The following is a 26,468-nucleotide window of genomic DNA, read 5'->3' on the forward strand; positions in this document are numbered from 1 at the left end:
ACTCTAAGATACTGAGTACTTTCCATGAAAGATTCACATTTCTCTGGACCGAATAAGAAATAAGACATATATTAGAAAATGTTGAGCACTGATTTAAAAATGTAAATAAACTGAATAGGATTTGCCATGCAGAATGAAGAAAGCTTTTCTGAAGAATCAGAAGAAAAGCAAGCACTTGATTTTCACTACATATAGCCTGAAATCAAAAGGAAGTATTTCAGTGCATTAGTTCCTCAGGTATTATTTCTTACAAATATGTCCTAGTATCAAGTCACTCTGTTTTATTTTTCCAGCTTAAGTACTTACCAAAGTTATAAATTTATGACTAGATATATGACTAGACAAGTATCACAATAACTTTGGGCACTTGTATTTATACAAAAAGGTAAAATTTCTTTTCTGTGCAAGACCAGATGCAAAAATAGTAATAATAGCATAATTGTATAAAAGTAATAAAAAAAATGCATAAATATTTTCTTCCATGTTCCAACAAACCAGTTGTTGATAAATAACATGTTCATCAATAATTTTAAATTAAAAAAACAACGCAGAATAAATTATTTAAATCAAATTTTTATCACTTTAAAAATTATCTTGCTTTTTTCTAAATTAATTTTTTTAGGTCTAACAATGTATGTTCTTTTTCTCTGTGTACAACAGACTCATCATGATAACTCTAAAAGAAACCCACTAATATAAACTAAATAATTTTTTTAGCAACAACACAAAACTGAAAATGTTCCTTCAGAATGAGTATAGCATGCAGACCAGTCACAGAATAATTTATGAAGTCAAATTGAATTCTCTATGTTTTACTAATATCATACTTTTTAAAATTAAATATATTATCTTTATGTTACTGGTAACAGAAATTTTTATATAAGGAATTGCATGTTTTTCCTCCAAGAGAGTAATTGGTATCACACACTGAACTGCTAACATTCGTAATACTGTCAGGCAAAGACGTGTTCAGCCTACAGAGATTTCTTTTTTTTTTTAAATGAAAATACAATAGCAATAAAAATTATTCTTTTGAAAACAGAAGTATGAAAGTGCATAAAATTTTGATTAATACACATGCATATTCAGTAGCAATACACAACAATAGCAATATGTCTGCCCACTGTATGAGCAAGAAGAATGATGAATCCAAAAGTGAAAAGGTCAGAATTGTTAACTTTAAACACATCTCAAAACTGAAATTAAATAATCTAAAGTTAAATAAAAAAATGCAAGAGTATTTTTCTACACATCATTTGTACCTTTGATCTGAAGTGGAGCTGCTCCTGATTAATAAAGATAAATGCAGCTGCTGTTTATAGCAGCCTTTTTGCACATATAAGATCTTTCTTAAACCTTGTGTCCTTTTCTGAAGTGATATATTGTACATTCTGTATTCACAGAAGCAGCATCCATTTGATTAGAGAATACATTCATCTTTCTCTGCTGTTCGCACATCCAAAATGCACTTTTTTTCACTAATTCAGTTCTAAAATTGATGTTAATATTTTAATTTAGAAATTATTAAGTGTCTAATTTTATTGCCTTAAAAGTTAACTATAAAGAAGTGTGCTGACCTGAAATGTAATATAAAGAAGTAATGATCTATTACTATTTAATAAAATGAAAACAAAATTAAGAAATACAATTATTTGGTAGTTTTATGTACATCTAGTTCTCTTTAAAACAAAGCAAAGAGTGAGTGGTAAGGGTAACGAACTGACATTGTGCATTATGATTCATCATTCATCTAGTTTCTAATACAAAAATGTAGGTGTAAACCCAGAATATTTGGAGGTCGACTAATACATTTTCAATACACTGATATTAATGAACCTGAACTAATGAAACATAAATGTAATTTTCTTGAGAATCCTTCAAGAACTCTTCAATTTTCCTAAGTGGAACACAGTTTTTTTTGTTTTTTTTTTGTTACTGCTTAATGTGGTATGTTGAAATACTTATCACGCAAAAGAAGCCTCATTACCAACATGCAAAATTCATGCTAAAAATGCCAAAACCAGAAAATAAAGTAACAGTATCTCTGTGAAGAGAAAAAAAAAAAAAAAAAACACAAAACCAAACAAAAAAAGTGTATATTTGTTGCAACAAACATTTTAATCATCAGTGCTGACAGTGTAATTCACAAGTATCTACTTATCTAATGACAGCAATGAAAGTCAATGTACATTAAGTATTTCCAAATGCCACTAAGGAACATGAAGCCATTTTCAAATTTGAGTACCTGGATAGCTAAATCCCATCACTTTTTGAATAAACTCCATATTCATATTCAATTTTAAGTGACAACACAGAACTTCATCTGATAGATGAATCACAGATTTGAGGTCTCCATATAATTTTGAAGATCTGTTTTAAATCTTCTTGGGGGTGGAGGGTAGGGTTGGAGGGTGCAGACAGGAGCTTGTTTAGTTTTTTTTCAAATGAATACTAAGTTGTAAAGTAAGTCTTCATCTTGCCTGACACAGACATTTCCGTAACATGGATCAGTGTGTGTTGCCATGCTTACTTACGCACACAGGATGGAAGCTGACCAGACCAGTTATGATCCTGTTGACATATACGTACAGAAGAACCAATCAACCGAAACCCAGGACTGCACTGATACACAACTGTGTCTCTATATCCGTAATTTTCTCCAATTACTTGACCATTGACTATAAGATCTGGAATACCACAGTGACCAGCTATATTTTTTCAAAGTAAAAAATACACAAAGAAAAATGTATTAGTAAATATGCCAGAGAATTTTTTAACTAGAATTACTTTATTAAAACAAAGAAATGCTGAACAGCTTTATTTTTTTTTATTTATTTAATTCAAGAGTTTATTTTCATTAATTTGGGGAAACCTGATAGAATGCAATTGTCTAAGTAGAAACGTACACATGTAAAAAATTACAAAAAGATACTGTATTAAAAACATTAAATGTCATCTATGTTATCAAATTTATTTTCAAAAATGTGAGTAAATCCTATTTATTAAAACTTTTATAATTCTATACTATTTCCCTTAGTTTTCTTTTGATTAAGATTAAACTCAATAAAGTTAGCATTACACCACTCCATATTTAAATGAAAATTAAAACCAGATATAAGCACAAATAAAAATAAATATTATAAATACCAATCCACATGAATGTTCTTCTTACAATGGAAACAAATTAACTTGAACAATATATTGCTGGAATCTGACTCTGGATTGACTTCCATTTTTATTTTCCTATTGATCCCAGAGGAATCCCAAAAAAGATTAACACGTTTGGGTTACCCAGTCAGTGTAGCTACATCCAAATGTCCTGTAACCAAAAACCATTGTATGTCTTGTCATAATCTTCTACCCTTATTCTCAGAATACAATATTTTTTTTTATTTATACCACCAAAGTCACAAATAGACAGTTAATCCAGAGAGAGTCTGGCAAAAAAAATGGACCATGTGTCATTTGTTATTATTTTCCTTAATGAACTCTGGAAAATGGGCACTATAATTCAGCAAATAATGTGGTAATGCAAAATCCTCTGAAAGTGGTTGACCTCATGAAGACTGTGTCATATGGCAGACAAGTCACTGCAAAAACAATTATGGCAAGTAAGAAAAACAACCAGTGTTTCACCTAGTACTTTAGTGAAAAATAAATATTACCAGCCACCCACATTTCTCTGCTCTCCTTTTCTCCACTACTTCCCTTCTTCCTGCCCAAAACAAATCTCCAAAACATGGGTCTGACAATAAGAAAGAACATTTAGCAGCAGTGTAGTTTGGATTGTTTTTTCCCTTTGAGCTTTCAAGTGTTTATAATACTCTGGTGTAATTTTCAGCATTTTGCCTCATTCTTTCAGGGCTAGAAACTTCCTATAAAAAAAAAAAAATACCCCCCCCCCCAAAAAAAAAAAAGGTTTTTCTTATAACTTGCACCTGGCAGCTTAAGCTTCGCACAGTATTTCATCACATGAATCATGATAATGTCAGAATTTACAGTAGAAGGTAGAACATGAAAATTCACACTTATTAAATTGATGAGTACAATTTGACTTTGCCATTAAGAATGGGAGTCCAAATCTGGTACTGTTCAAGGGTATATTCCACCCTTGTCTGCTCCTTCCCTATTTCCCTCATTGTTAAATAAGGACCAGGCATACTTGAAATTTGTTTTATGTTTTCTGAGTTAAGATAGCATATTAAATGTTTACATAATTTTTGTCAAAGTACTTCATGATTCTCCAGGGAAGTCATAATCTGTTTAGTATGTAGCAGACTTTATTGAACATGCCACAATGGGCCCAATTTCCCTACCCTATTACATTTGTTAGGATGAATGGGACTAACTGTATGAGGAGGAGAAACTGAAGTTCAACTAGACAGCTTGCAGTAATTCAGGCCATGTTCAAGGAAATATTTTTGCATTTAATTACAATGTTTGGCCTGGTTCTTAATTAAGATTTTAGTGCTGCTTTATGGCAGTGAAGTGGAAGCAGAATACATCACCAGAAAGGTCAAGCACTGTTTCCTGTGCAGAGGGAATAAACCTGAAGTAATTCAGCACATCAGGTGACTAATATTGCAATGGGCGCTCATCACAATATTCCAGTACTTAAAGGGCAGGTACAAAGAAGATGGAAGCTCTTTCTTCACAAGGAGAGGACAAAGGGCCAATGGGAACAAGTTGCACTGGGAGAGGTTTCAGCTTGACACAAGAAAGAATTTTTTACAGTAAGAACATTCACTGGAACAACCTCCACAAGAATGTGATGCAGTCCCCATCACTAGGAGTTTTCCAGATGAGACTGGACAGGGTTGTAGATAATCCCATCTCAGCTCCCATTCCCTGGAAAAGTTGGACCATATGATCTTTTGAGGTCCCTTCCATCTTGGGCTATGATTCTATTACTTCCTCTGCCTCCATTATTTTTTCCCACTCTGTACAACAATTACATATTTGGAGCGCTAACTATACTGCATGACTAATTGCGAACTAGTCACTATTAGTAAAGAAGTGTATGTATTTTAAATAGTAGAGCCTATGCCTATCCCTGTGTAAGGTTTCTAAACTGAAAAATAAAAAAATCTAAATGCATGAAAAATATTATAAAACTGCAGCTCTGTAATAACACAATTCTAAATCAGCTTATTGCGACAGTGTTAAGGAATTGAATATCGTTTAAAACCAGGATATGCCAGACTTCTGACAGGTTTTTCATCTCAATTAAAAAAATAAAATAAAACTAAATACAATAAAATGACATTTGGGATTTGAAGGATTTGTACACAGTTTTCATTCCGCTTTTCAGGGGAGGTTTTGACTGATTGAGAGACATAAAAAAATTTCAAAACAAACAGCACCCCACCACCAGAACAAAACTGTGGGTTCATCCCTATTTGTTTCATTTTAAAAATTGAACAAATCTATCATGCAGGTGCATGTGGAAAGCAATTCAGCGTGTTTTCTTCTGAAAGTGTGTGTAATGCTATACATAGTTCCTGTTAAAAGAACCTGTGAGAACATTAAATTTCCACTAATTTATGCAGTTGGAATAAATTCCCTAAGTTGCCATGAAGTCAGAGATTCATTCATATTTTGCAGAAGTTTTTTGTTTGTTTGCTTTATTTCCCCATCCTATTTCATACATCTACAGAACTGGTCTCCCCTAGAGGAAATAGATCTTTCCCTTATAATACTTGCTACCACTACTAAAGTAATACCAATTAAAAAAGGAAGACGAAGGAAAAAAGTCTCTAACCCTGAAGACAACAAAAAAACCAAAACAACCCTACTGCTATCTATCCATATCTTAAAATGTAACTGTTACTTAATTACTCTTCCATTCTATTCTGGCTCTGTTGTGTTTCTTCTAAAAGCAAGGTGTTTATTTATTTTTCTCATTACTATTAGTAGAATTCTTCCCTTTTGCAATTTTCCTCTTAAGGTACCTGTGAAGAAAAGAATTCTAAAATGTTCCTTATACATTAAAGATGTTCTCATATTCATTATTGCATATTCTGGTAGTTTTCATGGTCAATGCAGCTGTTAATTGTTTTTCAGGACTTCCATTTGTGACAAATAAGGATGTTTATTTCCTGTTGTTAAGATGCTGAAATGAGTTTCTGAAGCCTGTGGTACTTTGTGTATTATGTGTTTGCATGTAGCTGCATATATACATATATAATAGTGAGTTTGGGGCTTTGAAATTTTGGGGTTTTTCATTCTGGAGAGCTTTCAGATTACTGCTGATTCTTTGGTAGTCTGAGAAAAACAAATACTGCATGTGTATAGTTTTTTGAGAAACTACTTTTGTTTCTGAATGAGACACCTAATTGAATCATTACATAAGATGAGCACTTTAGTTTTGAAATTTGGCATTTTGAAACTGAAGAAAAAATTATAAAACTGTCGTAATAACTAGCCTTCATTCAATACAACCACAAGGCATGGCTAGCTGTCTTTTGTAATGAGATAGCTAAATTACTTCTAAATGCAATCTAAAACTGCTCAGGAGCTAAGTTCTGCAGGTGGACTGATTTCACTGGGGACTGAATGCAAATACTGCAAAATGGGTATCATATTGAAAGAGATTTCTGTAAAGACAAACATAATCTGACAGAAACACTACAGCATAAAACTGAAAACAGATGAAAAACAATAAAGAAATAGAAAGCAAAGGAATGCTGTGAAAAAAAATCTAAGAGTACTTTTGGGAAAATGAAGGTTATACGATTGAGCTTTTTTTTTTAATAATTTTTCTTGTTTGACAGGAAATGTATTTCGCAAATAGATGAGCAAGTATTTAAGAAATACTGATTCCATTATCAATTTGCAGCCAATAAGTCATTGAATACTTACTTATAATGGACAAAAGATTTCTTAGTACTGCTATTATCTAGTGGAATATCACTTTTTTATCCCCGAAGTAATATTCTGATTCTAAGACCAATTACAAGCAAATATAAAACTTTGTAGTTACCTTGACAAGCTATTAAACAAAAATATGAAAAAATAATCATGTAAGATTTGTGGAAGATACAGGAGGAAGCAGCTCAAGCAGCATGATCAATATTGTACTTCTGATCTGCATTTATCAGAATGAGAGAAAAATAAATACACTCTTGCCTGGTATATTGCCAATACAAACTGAGACAAGGGGGGACACAAAATTACAAAATTGAATATATAAACCTTTAGAATCAGTTTTAAGTTATGTTAAGTTTGATGGCTTTGTAAGAGTAGCAATGGAAAATTACAGAGGTGCAGGATACATAGAGAAAAAATTGAGTACAACTAGAGAACACACAGAGAATTCTCTCACAAGATAAATCGTTATAGTTGACATAGTTTTAAGAAAAACAGGACATAGGGATAAGGAGTATCTGGGAACGGCAGGTGTCCAGGATGGGCTACAGCTAAACTAACTGATAAGTAGGAGGATAGGAGTCTCTGGTGCTAACGAACCAATTAAACTGGTATAAACATCTACTGCGCATGCTTCAAAGGCTGCCAGAAGTGATGAAGATTGTTGGAAGAAGTAAACGACCCTCAGAGACCACCACCGCAATTCTGTACGCATGCGGGGAGCTTTCTGGAAAATGATGTAATCAATAAGTAGCCTCATGAATATGTACGTATGCCCAGTGGCTATAAAGTGCCTAGTGTGGCAACTAGGGAGACACGCGTTAGGAGGAGCTATCCCCCGTGTCTCCCGGTGCCACAATAAAGAATACCTGCTTGTCAGCTTGAAAACTTTGTTGGCAAGTTTGTTCCTGGAGTTTTCTCTGAATCAAAGCAAATAATAAGTAGAATATTTACTGCACTGCATTAAGAACTGAATATGGATAGAAGAAAAGCTGAAATAAAATTAGTAAATGTTAAGCAAAATCTCCAGTCAATGACTTGCAACAATTAGTTTATCAGAATTACTATTAACTGGGAGGGAAAAAAAATTCTGACACCCTAACAGAAATAGCTGACTTCACAGTAGGTTAGAGTATTAGAATATTATAGAGTAAGCTATTCTAGACTTTTCAGGATAGCCTTATTCATTGTCAATGTCTTTATTTTAGTGCTGTACTGTAAGACTGTGTGTAGTTCCATCTTTTCTATGTTATGGATATAAAAGACATATACAGCAGTTCTGTGAATCCAACTAAGGCCCCTAGGTCTTAACGTAACCCATAATTTATAATCCTGAATCAAAAGATGTAACTTTTGCAATGACAATGGGTGAATGCTGCAGGAAAGTCACAGATTGAGGGTGGAAGCACTATAACATTCTCTATTTCCAGTCTAGAAAAGCTTGAGAATAATAACTGCATGAAATATTAAGAAAAAAAAATTAGTCAAAAAGTAAGAATGAAGGATATTAATAACGTGTGAGCACCAAATAAATTACCTAACTTGACATGAAATCCAGCTTTAGCAATGAAGAATGAGCATAACAGCTTGGCATCAGAACCTTCGAAACCTCAGCTTCAAAAGAGGTTTCTTGTCTGCCGGTTAAACACTGAGATGCAAGAGTAGGAATAAATGAATACAGAAACATTGCATTATATGGCAGAAACATGCCCATGCTTATTTTAGCTATAAGCAATGTCAAACATGAGAACAGAAGTGAAAGAATTCTACATATCAAAATATTATTGAAAAAAAGAGAGCTATTATTCAACAAAGTTAATTAACCTGTCAAGATGACCTCAGCTGAGGAGGAAAGAATTATTTGCAAAAAATCCTTTCTTCTCTACAGGGCTTGCATGTCTTGGAAAGAAAGGGACTATTCATCAGGGACTGTAGTAATAGGACAAGGGGCAACAGGTTCAAACTTAAACAGGGTAGATTTTAAGTTGCATATTAGGATGAAATCTTTACTGTGAGAGTGTTGAGGCACTGGAACAGGCTGCCAAAAAAAGTTGCGAATGCTCCATCCCTGGCAGTGTTCAAGGCCTGGCTGGACAGGGCCATGAACAACCTGGTCTACTGAAAGGTGTCCCTGCCCATGGCAGGGGAGTTGGAACTAGATGACCTTAAGGTCCCTTCCTACCTAAACCATACTATGATTCTATGATTAAATGGCAACCAAAGTAATACAGGAAACATTTTAAAGTCTAACAAATTACTTCAAGACAATTTGTTTCAGCACATACTGATCTCCACCACATCAACTTCAACATACAGCCATTTAAAAAATTGTGCTACTTTCTGGAAATGAGTACGTATTTCCTCCTGCCAAGCTACATTAGCCAATCTGCCTCCCCAAAACAATAAAAATCCCAACCCAGCAACAAAAGGTGCTTCAAAAGTAATTATCTTCTGATAGTGCTTCTGCTTTGAGTTAAAAAGTCTAAAACAGCGTTAATGTAAAAAGGGAAGACAATCTCAGTCTTAGAAAAACTTCTGAAGATGTCAAAAAGTTCTTTCATCATTCAGATATGAGTTTAAAAGTCTGAAAGTACTATTGAGCCTTCTATGAAGTAGATCCTATTTATTTTCACTCTGGGAAATGCTCAGCTTAATAAATGGCTGATTACAGTTATTAAAATAAAGAACCATAAAAATTTTCTGTAGTTATGAAAAATATTTGTTTTAATGATCATTTTTACTCAATTTGATTTAAAGCTTATCTTGTTCTAGAACTCTTTTGTATCTAATTAGGTTCAACACTAACCAGTTTTAGGTTCTGTTGCTGATACCTGTATTCTCATTTATTCCAAATTTCATAAATTCTTCAAATTACAAATAACTGGAATGGAAATTTAACCAAATACACGAAATATTATTTTACCCAGTAGGATTTCATTACTGTCATATAAGTGTGCTCTTAAGGGCACCTTCCACATGTAAACCAGAAATACACTGGTAACCACCTGAGTCCAAGCATAAGTACATTTTTCAGCAAGTAAAAGTGGAAAGGCTCTAAGATAAAATATAAAAAAAGGTTAATGGCTGTGAGCGGAAAAGCTTTAGAAGCAGAAAGTGAAATTTAAATTTTTCTTACTATTTTTTAGTGATTGAGAACAAACCCCAGAATTTATTCACAAGTTGCACAAAAATGTATTTCTTGGATCTTTATCTGCTCCATAGATCTTCCTGCCGTATTTTATTTCCCTTCTCACACGTTCTATTATATCCTTAATTCCCTCCACCTTCCATCAACTTTTTCTTTTTCAACCTTCTTAAACAAATTTCTGACTTCTGATTTGTCATTGGCTGAACTCATCCCTCCAGCTTAATCACTCGTTGAAGAAACAAGAATTTAACTAAGGTACTCTGAGTCATTACAGAAAGTTCATTCCTGCAGTTATGTAGCACAGCAGGCAGTGTTGCTGCAAGAGCAATTATGGTAGCCATTACCCTCTTCCTTTCATAAATTTGCTCTGTCACTACCTTTTTCATTTTTCTTTTCCTTATTTTTCCAAGGAATACATACTTTTTTTATATGCTATATATAATGAATACTAATACTACACTCTATAAATAAAACTTCTATTCATGTTCTTTTCAACAATTAGCAATCATTAAAGCTTTGAAGATATACATTTGAATATTAGCTGTAGTCCTATCAGTCTGATACAAAAGGTATCTTTTAGATTACTGTTTTCCTCTCTAGTCCTATAGTTGTTTTAACACATTTTCTTAACTGCTTATTGTTACTGGATAATATAGTGGAGGAACTTAATTATAATTAATATCTTCTGAGAAGAGTTGAAAGATGATGTAACCTATTAATATAAGATTATATTATTTTTTTTTACTTTTACAGACAAATGCAGGAGAAATTAAATTCATTCTGTGTGATCTTCACTTGACATAACGTTACTTTGGCAAAATTCTTAAATGCAAGTATTTTTTCAAGATGCTATTCAAAAACAGCAGACAATTTGGCTGGTTTCTCTTTTTTACATTTCTCCAAACTTCAATATCTGCAACGTTTGCCTAAAAAGGTTAACAGCAATCTGCACAAAGATATTATCGCAACAACCCTATGTTTAATGTATAGTTCAGAATCTTCTGAAAGTCTCAGTCCATGGATGTTCTTTTACATTCTCATGTCAAATAATGAGGGATAATATGAACTTCATATAGAGATCTAAAACTGGAACACTAGCATAGCTTTGATTTCTACTGGAAATAAAATATCAGTTGCATAGTGTTAAAATCAATGCCTCTGCAGTTAAGAAAACAACACAGATCAAGTACATATGATAATAATGAATTAAAAAGAAGCCCGGAAATACTTTTGCCAGGGATCACATGTTCATTTTATTCATAAACTCTTCAGGACTGGTGTCTGAGTATTTTAAATAAGAGAAGGTGCCTAACCATGTACAACTTAAGTATGTCAAATTTGATATTGTCTGGATAGAGATTTTCTTTGAGAAATAAAGTTGCACTGCTCCCACGAAGTGTCCACTTTTTTTTTTTTGTATCTTTTGCAAGTGTGCAGATTATTTCTGTAACATAACCACTGAGTTCAGGTGTACTATGCAGGTATTTTACTGGGAATATAGATTAAAGCTGATACATCTAGAATCAATCAGTCTTCCTGCTTATGTACAGGTCTACTTTAGAGGCATACACAACAATCCAGTGACACAGGTTTCATATGTTGGGAAGACAGAAAAAGGGATTAAATCGGTGGAGAGGATACAGCCACACAAATTTTTAAAATGCAGAACTCTCCTCAATGTCTGTGCTAACAGAAAGAGACAAGCTAATTCATTTCACTTTTGTCTACTAGAGAGAAAGAAAATACGGAAGCCATGACATTAGTATCCATACCTAAACATCTGGTCTCAATTCCCCTCCAGAGTCCAGAAGACAGACATTCTCTCACTGCAGAGCCAACTAGCATGTATCCAGAGTCACAAGTAAATATAGCTGTAGATCCATATGTGATCTGAGTTCCAATCTTCTTCCCATTTGGAGGTGTAGGAAGTTCTCCACAAGAAATAACTTTATGGCAAAACCAAATCAAAACAGGTATGTACAGCTGAGTATCACAAGCACAACAATAACTGTCAACCAGAAATACTTATGAGTATTTTTGCCAATTATCAACTAGTCCACTTACCTCCATATTACAGTGAACCAGACAAATACATTTCAGAGTGTTAAGTATTTTTCATTAAAGAAAAATAGACACAGGTCATGCTTACAGCTATTTCCTTGTCACTGAACCTAATGGACTTTATTTGTAAATAATAGCCTTCAGGACACCCAGGAATTCCAGCCAGGAAAAATTTTTCTAATTAAACAGATTCCAATATTTAATTATTTTTTATTTCAGATAAAAAAAAAGATGTATTTTTATCTGAAGTTTGTAGAGCAGACGCACATACAACATGTACTCACTCTGGCAGTAAGGCCGCTCATTTCTCCAACTCCACGTGCCATTAGCAAGACACTCAATAGATGCTGGTCCCAAACCATAATATCCTGGATCACAGCTGAAAACTACTTTTGTTTTATACTCATAATGTGAACCATTCACTATTTTCCATCTTCCATGTTCCAGTGTAAAAGAATTGATGCTTGGACATGTAACAACTTCCAAAATAATGAAAATACATAGTTAGTTGTGGCTTAATACAGGGAAATTAGGAAAATCTGTGCCTTTATTAATTCAGAAATATATTTTAAATACAGTGAAATAATATTTGAAGAGCAAGGCTGTATTTGAAATTGCTTGTGGTTATCATGTATGAGTTGTCTTATTTAGTAAGTAATGATCAATGGGCCAGACAGAGCAGTGACTGTGTATACAAAGCTATGCAACTGGTGTATACAGAACCAATACTATGATTGAAATCACTGTAAATTGATAGTCATGGAACTACTGTGATACTTTATGTGAGCCATCAGAGTCTTTACTAAATTGTTAGCTACATTTTGATTTTTCTACCGAGGTAAATTCTGTGAGATCTTAAACACTCATTCAGAGAGTCTGTACAGCAGTGACAGATAAAATACTATCCATATCCAAGATGGTTTTTCAGCAGCTACACAATTTTATGCTCTTCTTCCAACCCCTCCTAAAAGTTCGACAACCCTAATCCAACATATCAAAAGACAGAATAGCATTTTTGCTGGATACTACTTTCTCTCCATCTGTACTGGTTCTTTAGATAGAGGAAAAGGCATGAGAGAATGGAATTTTCAACAGCAATAAAAAGGAAGAAAAGAAAAAAGGGAAAATCTTTGAAAATTATTCTAGGGTATGCTTTCTTTCCTCTCCAAAATTCATTGGGTGAAATAAACAAAATCTTAATGTGCAACAGATATGCTGACATATCTTTATCAGTCTTACAATCACCTGGGTTTTCATACCCCATTTATAATGAATGGTATCCACTTCTTTCTGGGAGTGAACATGCATTTTCTTTCAGTGATATTCCCCCAAGTTTAGATGGTGTAGGATTATAATGATGGGCAGAATATAAATAATAAGCAACTGTTTCAACAAAGTATCCCAGAGCACCAGAGCCTTTTAAATTCTGGATAGTAAACAGGATTTTTTAACAGTATATAAACAGTGTGAACTGTGAAACTCTCACTAAAGAGATGGCTTTTGCATAAACCTCTGCAACCACTACCTTTGATGTAGCTATAAATTAACCATCAGTTTGAAAATTTTCATAATCTCTAGTGTCTTTCTTCTGCTGTCACAGAATGTTTCAATATATAGCTCAGGTATATACATTTCAAATATGTATTTCACAATAACTTAATACCAGCAATTATTCATAGATTAAAGTAACCAGAAGCTGAAAGTTTAAGGAATGTGAAAATTTGTGCTATAAATAAATAAACAAAATGTATGGCCAGGTTCTTACTCACTGAAGAGTTTTTACTTGTTACTTACCTACACAGCGAGGTGTTTTATTGTGATTGCTCCAGGTACCATCCGGCTGGCAGACTGCAGTTGTAAATTCCTTGGCTGATAGTCTATATCCATCATTGCAAAAATAAGTAACACGAGTGCCAACTAAGTAATCTGTGGTTAATATCCCACCATTTAATGGAGCTTTAGGAATTCCACACGATATTGCTGCGTAAAGAGAAAGACACAGTTATTTTCTAACATCTTCTGGATTATAAACTCCCGCTTGCTCACCTCAAAGAGTTTATGCATTGTAGTTCCCTGGAAACTATGCTAAGAAAGATAAGGAGGGGACTGGTGACAGCCAACACGGCTTCACTAAGGGCAAGTTGTGCCTGAACTGATTTGGTGACCTTCTATGATGGGGTTACAGCGCTGCAAGATAAGGGAAGAGCAACTGACATCATATACCTGGACTTGTGCAAGGTATTTGACACTGTCCTGCGTGACAATCTTGTTTCTAAACTGGTGGAACGCACCACTGATGGACCTCTCAGTGGATGAAAAATTGGCTGGATGGTCGTACGCTGACTTGCTGTCAGTGGCTTGATGTCCAAGTGAAGACCAGTAATGAGTGGTGTTTTGCAGGGGTACTCTCCTCATTCCTCTCTCTCACACTGCTGTGCAGTGTTCTGCCCTATGTGCTTCTCCCCCTCAACTCTGCTTTTTTAAAGCCCCTCCTGCAGTACTGCATCCAGCTCTGGGTTCCTCAACATAAGATGTACATAGCCCTGTTGGAGCAAGTATGGTGAACGGCCACAAAGATGATCAGAGAGCTGGAGCACCTCTCCAATGCAGACAGGCTGAGAGAGTCGGAGTTATTCAGCCTGGAGATGACTTTGAACTACTATGTAGTGAAACTGCACTGCTCAGTAGTAGGGGGGAACGGCAAAGCTATTCTTGTCTTGCCTTGTAAATGCCTTTTATGAAAGAAAATGAGAGACATTTACTGATGATGTTCTCAAACTTTTGATACAAGTGACTGTAGCATAAACCAACCGTATCACCCACGTATGTCAGATAATATTCTCCTCAGCAAAACAGTGGAAAATTAGATGTATGGAAGCAGCTTACTCATGAGGCATTTTGCAGTAATGTCCTTAGGCTGAACCTGAAGAGTTTGCTGTTGTGAGCTGCAGCTAAATATAATGGCCATAAATCACTTTCTGTGCATAAGCACTTGCTGGGAGAATTGATTAAGTTCATATCATGTATCAAAGCTCACCTTATAATGTAGAATTAATTGTTATTAATGGTTATTCCATTAATAACATACATAAAATAATTTTCAATATGCTAGCATTTGGTGGCAACAGTCTTTGTATTTGATCAGACACCATGAGATTACTAAGCACTTAACACCATTTGTTCTTAAAGTATTATCTGAGTATTACAACTATTTCCATTACTGAACTCAGTATGTCGAGAATAATTATCTGCTACTTGAATTTAGTAAATTGCTTGTTTTGATTTGTTGGTTTATTTTTAATTCAACATTGTTTGCAACATATAATTAACAATCTGATCAAGTTCTAGAAATAACTGACATGAAGGCAGCCCTTAGATAACTGATGTGGGAAAAAAGCTTAAGCAATGCATGCAGCAAATGCATTTCCTGTGCTATTTTCTGGGGGTGGGGGGCAATTTCAGTTTTTAAAAATACAGGCACACTTTTTATGTATTAAGGCAAATATCTCAAAACCTTTTAAAGTGAGATTATTTCACCTTTGATAAAGGTTAGGCTGCTTTCCTTTAGAAACATACAGTTCAAAGACTTTTTGTCCATTAATATGGAACAGTCCCATATCGTTAATCTCTGCTGGTTTTTTTTTTAAATAAAGACATCTCCAAAGTTTCATGAAAAACATTCATTCTAATAGCTCACTGAATAGTGACATAAGTTAAGCTACCAGAACAATAGCTTTTTTTCTTCAGGAAAGGAAGAATTAGAATACAGTTGTGATGGGTATTAAATGAGCATTTCCTTTTCATTGTTAAGTAGAAAAAGATTTGCTTTTTATAAGGCAGTAGAACTAAATATAGAGTTAACTTGATGAATCTTTCAAATTTTAATTCAAACGATGGAAGATTAGAATGGCATCATAGGCAACACTTTTTAATCCAGTGTCCTGTTCTCGGAAATGTAGCAAGTTTCAGGTCTTTCTATTTGCTATATAGTTCTTGGATCATAAATGAACTTTACTAAATATTCAGTCTCATATGAACTTTTTGAGTAATTTCATATTTAAAATTTCTTGTGTTTTTTTCCCCTCACAGAGATGTAGATTATTCTTAGCATCTTCCAGTCTTAAGAAATTCTGTTGAAATGCTATTTCTTAAAAAATACTTTTTTTTTTTAATTTTATCAGGCAGAAAAATTCTGGTAGAAAGGCATGACCATGATGTAATTACCTCCTATTCTTTTTTAATTGATGGCTTACATTAGAAAAGGAAAGTTCCTTACATTGTATTATTTTATAACAAAAGAATTTACCTTGACAAGCTGGGACTGGAACATCCCATGAGTAATAACCATATGGAGACTTCCTGCATACAGCAGTACTTTTCCCAATGAGCCGAAAACCTCTATCGCAAGCCCAGCGAACCATGCTGTTGAGCTGTCCACCTGTCTGACTGACAATGAAGCCATGTGGAGGGGACTCTGGAGTACTACAGTAGAGAGCTTTAAAAATGAATAAATGAAAGATACATTTAGAATCCAGATGACAATTCTTGACAATTCAGTGGACATCTAATAACAAGCTGAGAAAACATCAATAAAAGTTGTTAAGTGGTTGGATTTTGTGTCCTGATCACGCAGGCATTAAGCAATTTCACAAAATGTAAAGGTGAAAAATAAAAGGGCTTCAGGCTTTAGCAGTCTCAGAGGAAATATAGTAGTGGTCCACTTGTATAGCTGTTTTATCATCATCTTTCTTAAACCAAGTAAGCTACAGAATTTCAGTTCATGATAAAATTTATTGCAATTGTATAAATTTCAGTAGTATGCAATTTATTTGTTTTTATGATGGAAACATCATGGGCAAATTGCACATAACTTTTTAAATAATCTTTTCCTTCTGGTCCTAAATGAATCATTAATTTCAAGTTCTGTGATGCAATGAACTGAAGTGAGCTAGCAAATCCAAACAGATTTTAATTCTATTCATGAGTGTCACCATAAATCCATGGAAAAAAACATTGAATCTAGTAGGTCACTTGGGTTTAGCCTACCTTGCCAGAGGAACAGACCATAAAGGACCTGCTACCTGAGAGCAAGGTGAAGATAAACGTTGCTTTACTTCGTCTCTGATTGGTTTTGTTCAAGGATGAGCCAAGACTGCTTAGCCAAGACAGTAATTTCCCATTTTGAAGGAAAGAAAATTAAGTTAGAAGTCTGCTTCTAAGTGCATCCTTCATGCTTTGAAGACACACTGAAAACTACTGGTACAAATTTTCTCAGGCAAATACAGAAGTGCTACTTCACTTGCTCTTGAGGCTTTCTGTGTTCCATGACTTCCGCGCAATGGTTTTCTCAGACAAAGGTTTCTTCTGATCAGGATGGAATCACGTGGCTGTTTACTCTTTATTAAAACACTGACCTATCTTTCAGATCACATTGTATGAAAATATTTTCTTCCTTACACTAAGTTGCTTCCACTTTATACTCTTGAAAGAATCAGACATATACATAACCCTGCTTCTTCAGCGTATAAGAAAATATACTGTGACATTTTCTATGTAGTACAGATCACCAGTAAATATTTCCTGTCTACCTCCTAATGGTTCTCTCACTGACAGTAGGAAGAAAGTTTTAAAAACTTCTTTCTAACAAGTAATATATGCAATGAAAATAGGTACCATATAATATCTTATGTCTAGCCAAAAGTGAATTTTATCTAGCTATACAACAAACATGTTACTTCTGAGAAAACTGTCCTCTCCTAAAGGGAAAGATGATGCTGATACTGATTAACAGACCTTTGTTAGCCTAATTATTTTTCTGCAATAGCAAAGTAGCCGAAAACTGAGTAAGTAATAAAAAAAAACATAGCAGAAAGAATTTTATATTTATTCTCTACTGCTTTCTCCACTTTGTAAAGTGAAATTGTTTTATGCCAGTAACTTCTCCAGTATCAACAGATACTGTCCCCATTACTTTTCATTAAGTGTATTTAATGGCTTTTGTCATGAAAAAAAAATTATGCAATTGCTGTCAACTGCAACAGATCTACTTTAACTTGATTAATGAATAGTAGTATCCAGTCAAAATTGGTATTATACAATAATTCTGTAAAAGCAATTATATAAAAATCATTCTTTGTCAAGTACCATCTTCACATCATATGCACAAATATGTTCATTTTAATTAATAGCACACACAATGTTGGCTTTTTTGGCATACTAACTGATCTTTTCTAATACTGATTGCTGCTTCTGTTGAACCTCATGAAGTTCCATCCTTCTAAGTTTAACATTTTTTCACCTTATATCTGTTTTCACTCCTGCCTTGTTACACCTCTTCCTCTGTACCACCTGAAGTGTTAATGATCCAGTAATGAAGAACACAGAGGCACATGAATGCAAATAAATGATGGGAGGGAGAATGGGAATGCTGCTTCTTTCAACTTTAGTACTGGCTATGTCATTTTAAAGTCCTGTGAAATATTTGCTTAAATCTCTACAGAGCATGTGTTTCATATATTTTTCTTAGGTTGTGTGTGGGTTTTTTAACTCACAAGATTAGTATCAACAGGTTCATATATAAAGCAGGTTGCATTTCCTTTCGGTCTGGGAAATTAATGTTGCAAAATTTAGCTTACATTACCATTTTCACATAAGTTAATTACGTTGCACACTGCAATTTTACACGTTAAAGAAAGTCTGATTTACATACCTACATATCTTATCCTGAAACCTTTTTTATTGGTGCCATGATCTGCTGACCACCGGAGAAATACTTCATGGCCATGGCTGGTTATATTTAGAGAAGATGAATAGTCCCCACTGAGAGAAATGAGCAATGGGCTGTGACTATTTGGTCCTTGATACAAGGAAGAAAGAAGAAAAAAAAAAAAAAAAGGAAAAAGAAAAAGGGAGTCACAAAGAAAGAAGAAAAAAAAAAAGGAAAAAGAAAAAGGGAGTTACAAAGTTTAAAATAATATACAGTGAACTATGTGCATACAATTAATAGATATGAAAACATCCTCCAAACAATGGTAAAATAATGTGAATTAAAAACTGGAAGTTGATATTATATGTTATATATTATGCGGTACATGTTTATTCAGGAAAAAAATTATTTCTAAACATAATTAATCCAGTACAATCTTGAAAAAGTAATCCAACAGTTCTTTTTAGCACAACAAATCAAAATAATTTTTCATTTAAGATTTTAATATATATATATATACACTGACAAATTATGGTCTGCATAAACAATACTGATTATATAGATGCAGTGTAAAATACATATATAGAGGAAAAGGATCATCCAAAGTTGTGCATCCCATAGTTACCATCAAACACCTCAAGTATATCAAATTCCTTTTCTGTCTGGAAGAATTCGAAGAACATGCTTATATTATAACCCTTTTCCACAGTAATGGTCCACGCACACATCTGAAGATTTGGGTAGCTATCAGGATACCCAGGGCTCAGTATTACTCCTGTTGAATCCAGACGCATTTCATTGGCTGGACAGAGAACTGTGAAATAGAAAGACTAGTAAAAATGCTGAAGACCAGCATTTCTGTTTCATGTGATTGACAAGATTTTCCAGAGTTTAAAAGATCTGCATTACTCATTCTAGTTCTGTAAATCAGAAAGATTGTCAACATTTTAGAAAATAATTTCAAAGCCAGAATAAAACTCTAAATTGATGTATATCTTGAAAATAAGCCCTGCAGCCCCCAGAAGTTAACAATTCATTACATTTTTCTTTTTTCATTCTCTAGAAGATAAGATATTCTTGTAGGCTGTACTTAAGTACAAAACTGTTGCATTGTTCAAAAACTGAACTGTAGACTTTTTTTCTCCCTCAGATTACTATTACTGTCAGCAATAATCCCAGGTAAAGTCTTGCGCTGAAAGCAAAACTTGAAGACACTGTAATTTTTCATTTTCAGATTTTAAATAGAGTAACTAATTCCTCCCACAACCTGTCTGTATAAAGCAGCACCTTAATTTTGAGTTCCTCAATCAAGCTCCAAGAAGACTGATGTACCTTCACAAAATGTAAGCACTATTCAGACATGACACCTTTGTTCTAGTAAATAACAAACATGCTTCAAGCTGACATTGTGTTGCTCAGAAGGACTAACTAGATAAGATGACTTATGCTAATCCAGCTACCTAGTTTTTAGATTCATAGAAACGCTGGAAAATGCTAGGTTATTGCCTTTACGTGCAACAAAACCCTCTGTTTTTATTTTATCACACCTAATACAGTCCTGTGTTTTTCCTTACCAAAAGTAGCAAAGAAGAGTCCTTAAAATCAAAGCTTATGACTAGCAGTAAGTACTTTGGTATTATAAGCCTTAATGAGCTAAAGAATCTCAGGATGATTTTGGGTTCCTCCTTTTAACAAAAATGTACAACAGCACAACATTTCACCATATGACAAACACTTTCTGAGGAATTACGATCAACTTTCCTCCTTCTAACACAAAGACAGATTCTCTCTCTGGTGAACAGACATTAAGTCACATGAAGAAGAAATTATAAAAAACAGAATTTCTTAATTGCTGAAAGCCTTTTTCCCAAATTTAAATCTAAGAAATAAGAAAAGAAACATGCTTTATCCTTTTCTCAAGAACACTGCTGGGAGACTCTAAACCCCACAACATGAGAGTGTTTCCTGCAGGGATGAAAAAAGACACATGCTCATCCCTGCCGACCGCTTCTGCAGGTATTGCCAACCATACCTTCACCATACTCTATAAAGAATTACTTTTTCTTATTTTCCACATCATATTCTGAAGTAATTCACATGCCACGTACAGCTGTGCTGGAAAATACACAGCAGCTCTGGCTATTCTTAACTGTCATAGTCTCAGAAGGAATACAGGATGCTAGCAGGAAAAATGTTACTTTGTAAATAATTTATCACACATATTTAAAGTAGCTGCTCAAACTGAAAAAAAGTGTTTAAAAATATGATGAAGAGGCTTGATTTTGAATTTATCTTGATTCACTAGGCCTACACAGAATAACAACCCCATTAAATAAAAACATTTGATAATACCATTTCATCTGGAAGAGAGTTAAACTTTCTCTTAGTAGTTGTTAAAATCACTCATGCTCTGCCAGAGGAGCACAAGAAGCCAGGAAAGAAAAAAAGCAAAACACCTAACCCAAACAAACCCAGAAACCTATTCAACACCACAGCCTCTCATGCTCAGTATATAAAGCGGGGGACGTGGTTGGGAGGGGCTGATTGCTGCTCAGATTGGGCTGGGTATCAGCAGGTGGTGAGCATTTGTATTGTGCATTACTTGCTGGTCCTGGTGTTTATTTCTCTCTCCCTATGTTGTCTCCATTTTCATTACAATTGCTATTAGTAGCAGTAGCATAATTACATTTTATTTTATTTCAGTTGTTGTTCATATTTCAACCTAAGGCTTTCACCTTTTTCTGATCATCCTTTCTATCTCACTGGGTGGGGAGCGAGAGGCTCCATATTTAGTTGCCAGTTAGGGTTAAACCATAGCACCATGTTGTTGGAACTTTTTTTCCAATAGCTGGTTTTGCTTCCTGATAAATGAACAAGTGCCTACAGTTTATTCAGAACTGAACACTACTAAACAGGAGCCTTAAATTCTGGTGGGTTTTTTTTATATTCACAACTAACACTTACACGAAACTGTCTTAGTACTCAGCTGTTACAAGTTATAGAAGAAAATAACTGGATCTTAGATTTCTCCAGAACACTGAAAACAATGTCGGCTAATTAAATACAAAACCCATATTTTTATGGGGGAAAAGTCACTGGACTATGAAGACAGATAAGAGAACACAGAAAAGAAGAGAAAGTGAGAGCAATAAAGAATAATTATCTTCATAAACAAACCTCGTAAGAATCGTAGAATCATAGGATGATTGTGGTTGGAAAGGACCTCTGAACATCATGTAGTCCAACCTCCGCCACAGGCAGAGATATCTTTTACTAGATTAGATTGCTCAAAGAGCTATAAACCTGATCTTGAAAAAAAGAAAGCAATCTGTCCACATATTTTAAAATACTGATCTCTCACTTTCAAAACAAGCATTTGATTGCTAACTTTAGAAAGTAGCTTCTCATGTCCTGTGTTTGTCTCAATTCATCAAGAAGCGACTGAATATAACACCTTCACATGAGAAAACTACTATGGCTAGAATCTGGCTGCTAAACTATAGTGATGGGCTACTTGAATTATAGACTTTATTCCAAGCAAATGAAAGAATTGATCTTGATTGATCTTGTCAGCTGCATGCATACATATATATATATGTGTATATATATATACATATGTATATGTATATATATATTTTTATATATATATATAAACACACACATACACACACAGAAGTGTGGCAGGAAGGCAGGAAAAGCATCTAGTAAATAAAAAACATGCGGGTTTTTTTTTTTTTTTTTTCATTTGGCTGCAGCGGTTTATTTACAGCCAGTTTTGCTGATTCTGTACGATTCTGCTTTGCAAACTCTCCTCAATTTCAGGATCTTCAGCAAAACATCCCACAGGAATTTTATAAAGGGCTAAAGACTTATTTCTGCTGAATGGATTCCCGATTCTCTTGGGAATCAGGTGGCTAGGGTTCTTTTTTTTTTTTTAATGGATCTAGAACTATATCTAGCTGAGATATAGCTGAGAGTCATCAATCAAGAATTTTTTCTGGGTCTTCTAATTACGGTATAAAATACAGTTTGAATCTTCTTACTCTGAAGCTTTCATTTTATCCTGAAAGTAGAAGATAATTTCAAGGAAAATTAAGGGCAAATTTACATGCTGCAAATGGGAAATATGTTTTAACAAGAGAAGATGATAAGCATTGGCATAAGCTTGTGGAATTAGGGGATTATTTTCTGATCTAAAGAAGGAAATGCTCGAGAATTTTAAGAAATACTTAAAAAGAAAAATAGAGAACAAAGTGGTATAGTTTTAAATAGCACTAAGTGTGGTGCAAACTAATCTGGAACAATCAAAATCACCAAATAAAATCTTAAATGTGTTTTGCTTCAATATTTTCTCCTAGGGATACTTTGCTATTGACAACTATGTCTTTACTGCAATACCTCGGATTCAAAATTAAATTAGAGTTATTTAAATTCTGTTTCAGCAGCACTTTTCAGATTTAATAAATAAATGAATGTTGAATGTGGGTATTAATTTCAAGTTAATTGAAGCTAAATTTAACCAAAACTCACTAAACAGTTGGTAAAGTGTCTAACATATACACAAGGTTAAGGCAACAAAAGTTAACACTGTGAAGTCTAACAATAAACCTATGCTCTGCCTAATGAAAAGAATTAGTGAACTAATACAAATATGAACCAACAGAAGAACTGAGTTAATTTTTTGAGAGTGACTCTTATGCGTGTGTTATAGCCTGCACAATTAAAGTACGGTAACTTATACATAAACTGGTGTAGTATACTAAAATTACAAAAGACATACATTTTAGGCACAGAATTTTGTTTTGGGTCCTGCAATGAATATGAATATGCCTTCAGCGACAAATGCTGAAAGAATACCTCAGGATCAGCACATAGGTCTTTGTTCATCATGTTTTAATCTTGTTTCGACCTTAGCAGCAAGGTAACGTTATATCTCTCTATTCACAGTTTCAGTAAAAGGTGGGAAATATGAACGTACACAGGCGCGCGCACACACACACATACAGAAAACCTATTATTTGGAATACCTTGAATAAAAAGGTAAGCACTTAAAGTTGCACTGAAATAAGGTGTTGGAATCTTGTTCACCCAAATCCCTGCTATATTAATTTAGCATTTTTTAGAATTTCCATATTAATTTTCATATTATTATGTCTCATTATATATTAAATTTAGACTCCCTCAAAAAAAAAAGAACTGTGAAATTTTCACAAAGTAGAGCAGCAGTCCCTTTAAACTCACCAAGTTTATTATTTTGCATTAATATATGATGCCTATTCACCATACCCAACAGTGCTAACAACACTGGGAATAGTATCAAAAAGTCTTAAATATTTTCAGTATGCCATCTTTTATAAAGACATAGTGGAGAGTATTTAAGGAATCTACATTCAGTTGGTCTGGCAGGAGGAAAAGAAAAAAGGATAAAAGAACCTTGACAAGTAGGTGGTGCTCCATCCATCTGAAGCCTTTCACCAAGTCGGCAAGTCAGAATCTCATTACCAACCAATGTAAAGCCTGGTTGACACTGGTATCTTATTATGTCTCCTGTTTGGAAAAAACAAAACAAGACAAAACACAAACAAACAAAAGAAACATTAAACAGCAATTAACTGGACTTTTGCTTTAAAAACATTATTGATTAATGAGGTTTCTTGCCATCATATATAATGGGCTAAATGACCTCTGGCATAAACAACTTTGATTTGCCTAAGAAACGTGGTAAATGAGCATTGTGCTGCACACTGTGCTGCATCTATCACTGTTTTCCACCACATTATTTGTTGGATAGTTTGCTAATTTGTCTGGGTTTGACTGATGCTGTGTGAACTATGTGTCCACAAAGCTTTAAGCAATATAATTTATTGGATAACCATTATGAAATAAATAAATAGATAAGCCTGAGTCAGTAACTCGTACAATCCTGAGGGGGGTGCGGAAAATAAATAGGAACTGGATTTAGTTTATACGTACCTTTGGCATTGTGAGAATTAGAAACTGTCAATTTTAATTAAGAAATTAAAAATTCTTATAGGTTTATGTACCAATCAGTGTAAAAATGTTGGTTGTCTCTTTGTTACCAGTACTGGACTCTAGTATTGGACTCTACTAAAAATAAATTTATTTCTCTTTGCCATAATGCAAAGCAAAACTAGTTGATCTGACATTTTACATCTGGTCTTATATTTCTTTGACAGACAGGTGTTTAGGTAATATCATTAATACGTCTTAGAAGTCCAGAACGTCCTCCCCTTCTCAGATCTTCCTACTTTTTACAAATTTGACTTTATTCTTCAGGTCACAATACTTTATTTCTGCTACAGAATAAACCACTGTCTTATGTCATCTTTTGGGTTTTATTTGTTTCTGTATAAGGTAATGTTTCCTATTAAACATTACGAAAAATATATTTTAAAATGAAGTTAATTAGAAACAAATTACTGTGTTACTTATACATATGGGATTCATGAAGTTAAAGGAAGAGGAATGACTTCGTAAAAACTTCATTTTCAAATACATATCCAACTTCTTACAAGCATGGCTTGCATCCTGAAAAGCAACAAATTTCTGTTTTCAGGTTTGTTGGTTTGTTTTGTTGCTTTTTTGTTGGTTTTTTTTTTAAGAAAGAAAGAGTTCCTTTTATTTTTCTCTTTGATTACCTATTTCGAATTCATCATCCTCAGTTAGAATTTCAGCATTTGGTATACTTGCTGGAGGCTGGCACACCCGGAGCTGGTAGGCTATAAACAGAATGAAAGCATAGTTGACATTCCCATACTTGGACAGTTAACTCACCCATGCAAACATAACTGATTCAATAACCACATTAATAGCATCGAATCAAGCATCTATTCATTTACTTTGAAATTTTCAAGAAAACTAACAAAGGAAATATTAATTTCAGAATTAAGGAAAAATTGGAAGTTGCACCTGTGATCTTAGTTATTTCAGTGGCAAAACCCTCTTCATAAATACCTAAAAGCTTAGAAACAGGTGTCAATTTTCCCACTTATGTGATCTCATCTGAAAAACACATATTTTATGTATTATGCAATCATTATTTTGTTTGGTTTGGGCTTTTTACCATACATTTTTACTGCTGAACACTTCCACTTTTAAAGCTGCAAAAAAGACAAGTTTTAGAATCCAAAATATTCTACCTAGATGAAGCACAACTCATGGACTGAACCAGTTTGAATGTGAAATATCCCAGTAAGTAAATATGGTGGAGCCCATCTCACCTGCACATACTCTCAGAGAAAAATATTGCTTTCAAACTTCGAATCTGAAGTTTCCCATGAAAAAAATTTTCTGAGTTAAAACACATGTATGCAACAGCCAAGCAAAATAATTAAGTGAAACAAACGATAAAAAAGGACAAGTAGGAAGAGCAGGCAGAAGCCATATATAGCTGTATTTTTTTCACAGAGAACCTGTGCAATGGGCCTGTGTTTGAACACACAAAATTCTCTTCAATCTGAATGCAATTAGGACAGAAATAGGCCAAAGAAATCACACTGAAGTACTTATACTGATAGTATGTATAGTCATCTACATCTTAAGGTGTTCCTTCAGGTTGATCAGTGTTTCTGGTTTTCACTGAAACTACATTTTCATGTAGCATCTCTCATTAGCAAGGAAACATCACCTACTTATGGCAGATGATGACTCAGCTACATTTATATA

At 34.0% G+C, this 26,468-nt stretch overlaps 1 protein-coding gene across 3 annotated transcripts in view; it reads right to left on the reverse strand.

The window, feature by feature from the left end:
* Window positions 1-26,468, reverse strand: part of CSMD3 (CUB and Sushi multiple domains 3) — a 614,489-nt gene that overhangs the window by 59,393 nt on the left and 528,628 nt on the right. For 2 of the 3 annotated variants that reach the window (XM_065668828.1, XM_065668826.1), the window contains 9 exons: window positions 25,442-25,522; window positions 24,216-24,329; window positions 19,408-19,596; window positions 18,786-18,932; window positions 16,383-16,571; window positions 13,871-14,056; window positions 12,361-12,555; window positions 11,788-11,961; window positions 2,535-2,708 (listed from right to left, as the gene is read on the reverse strand). In XM_065668828.1, coding sequence (XP_065524900.1) covers window positions 2,535-2,708; window positions 11,788-11,961; window positions 12,361-12,555; window positions 13,871-14,056; window positions 16,383-16,571; window positions 18,786-18,932; window positions 19,408-19,596; window positions 24,216-24,329; window positions 25,442-25,522 — 1,449 coding nt within the window. The remainder of the gene's footprint in view (window positions 1-2,534; window positions 2,709-11,787; window positions 11,962-12,360; window positions 12,556-13,870; window positions 14,057-16,382; window positions 16,572-18,785; window positions 18,933-19,407; window positions 19,597-24,215; window positions 24,330-25,441; window positions 25,523-26,468) is intronic. The other variant, XM_065668827.1, reaches the window with a different exon arrangement.

The sequence above is a fragment of the Lathamus discolor genome, chromosome 2, assembly GCF_037157495.1.
Source record: "Lathamus discolor isolate bLatDis1 chromosome 2, bLatDis1.hap1, whole genome shotgun sequence".
Classification (NCBI taxonomy): domain Eukaryota; kingdom Metazoa; phylum Chordata; class Aves; order Psittaciformes; family Psittacidae; genus Lathamus; species Lathamus discolor.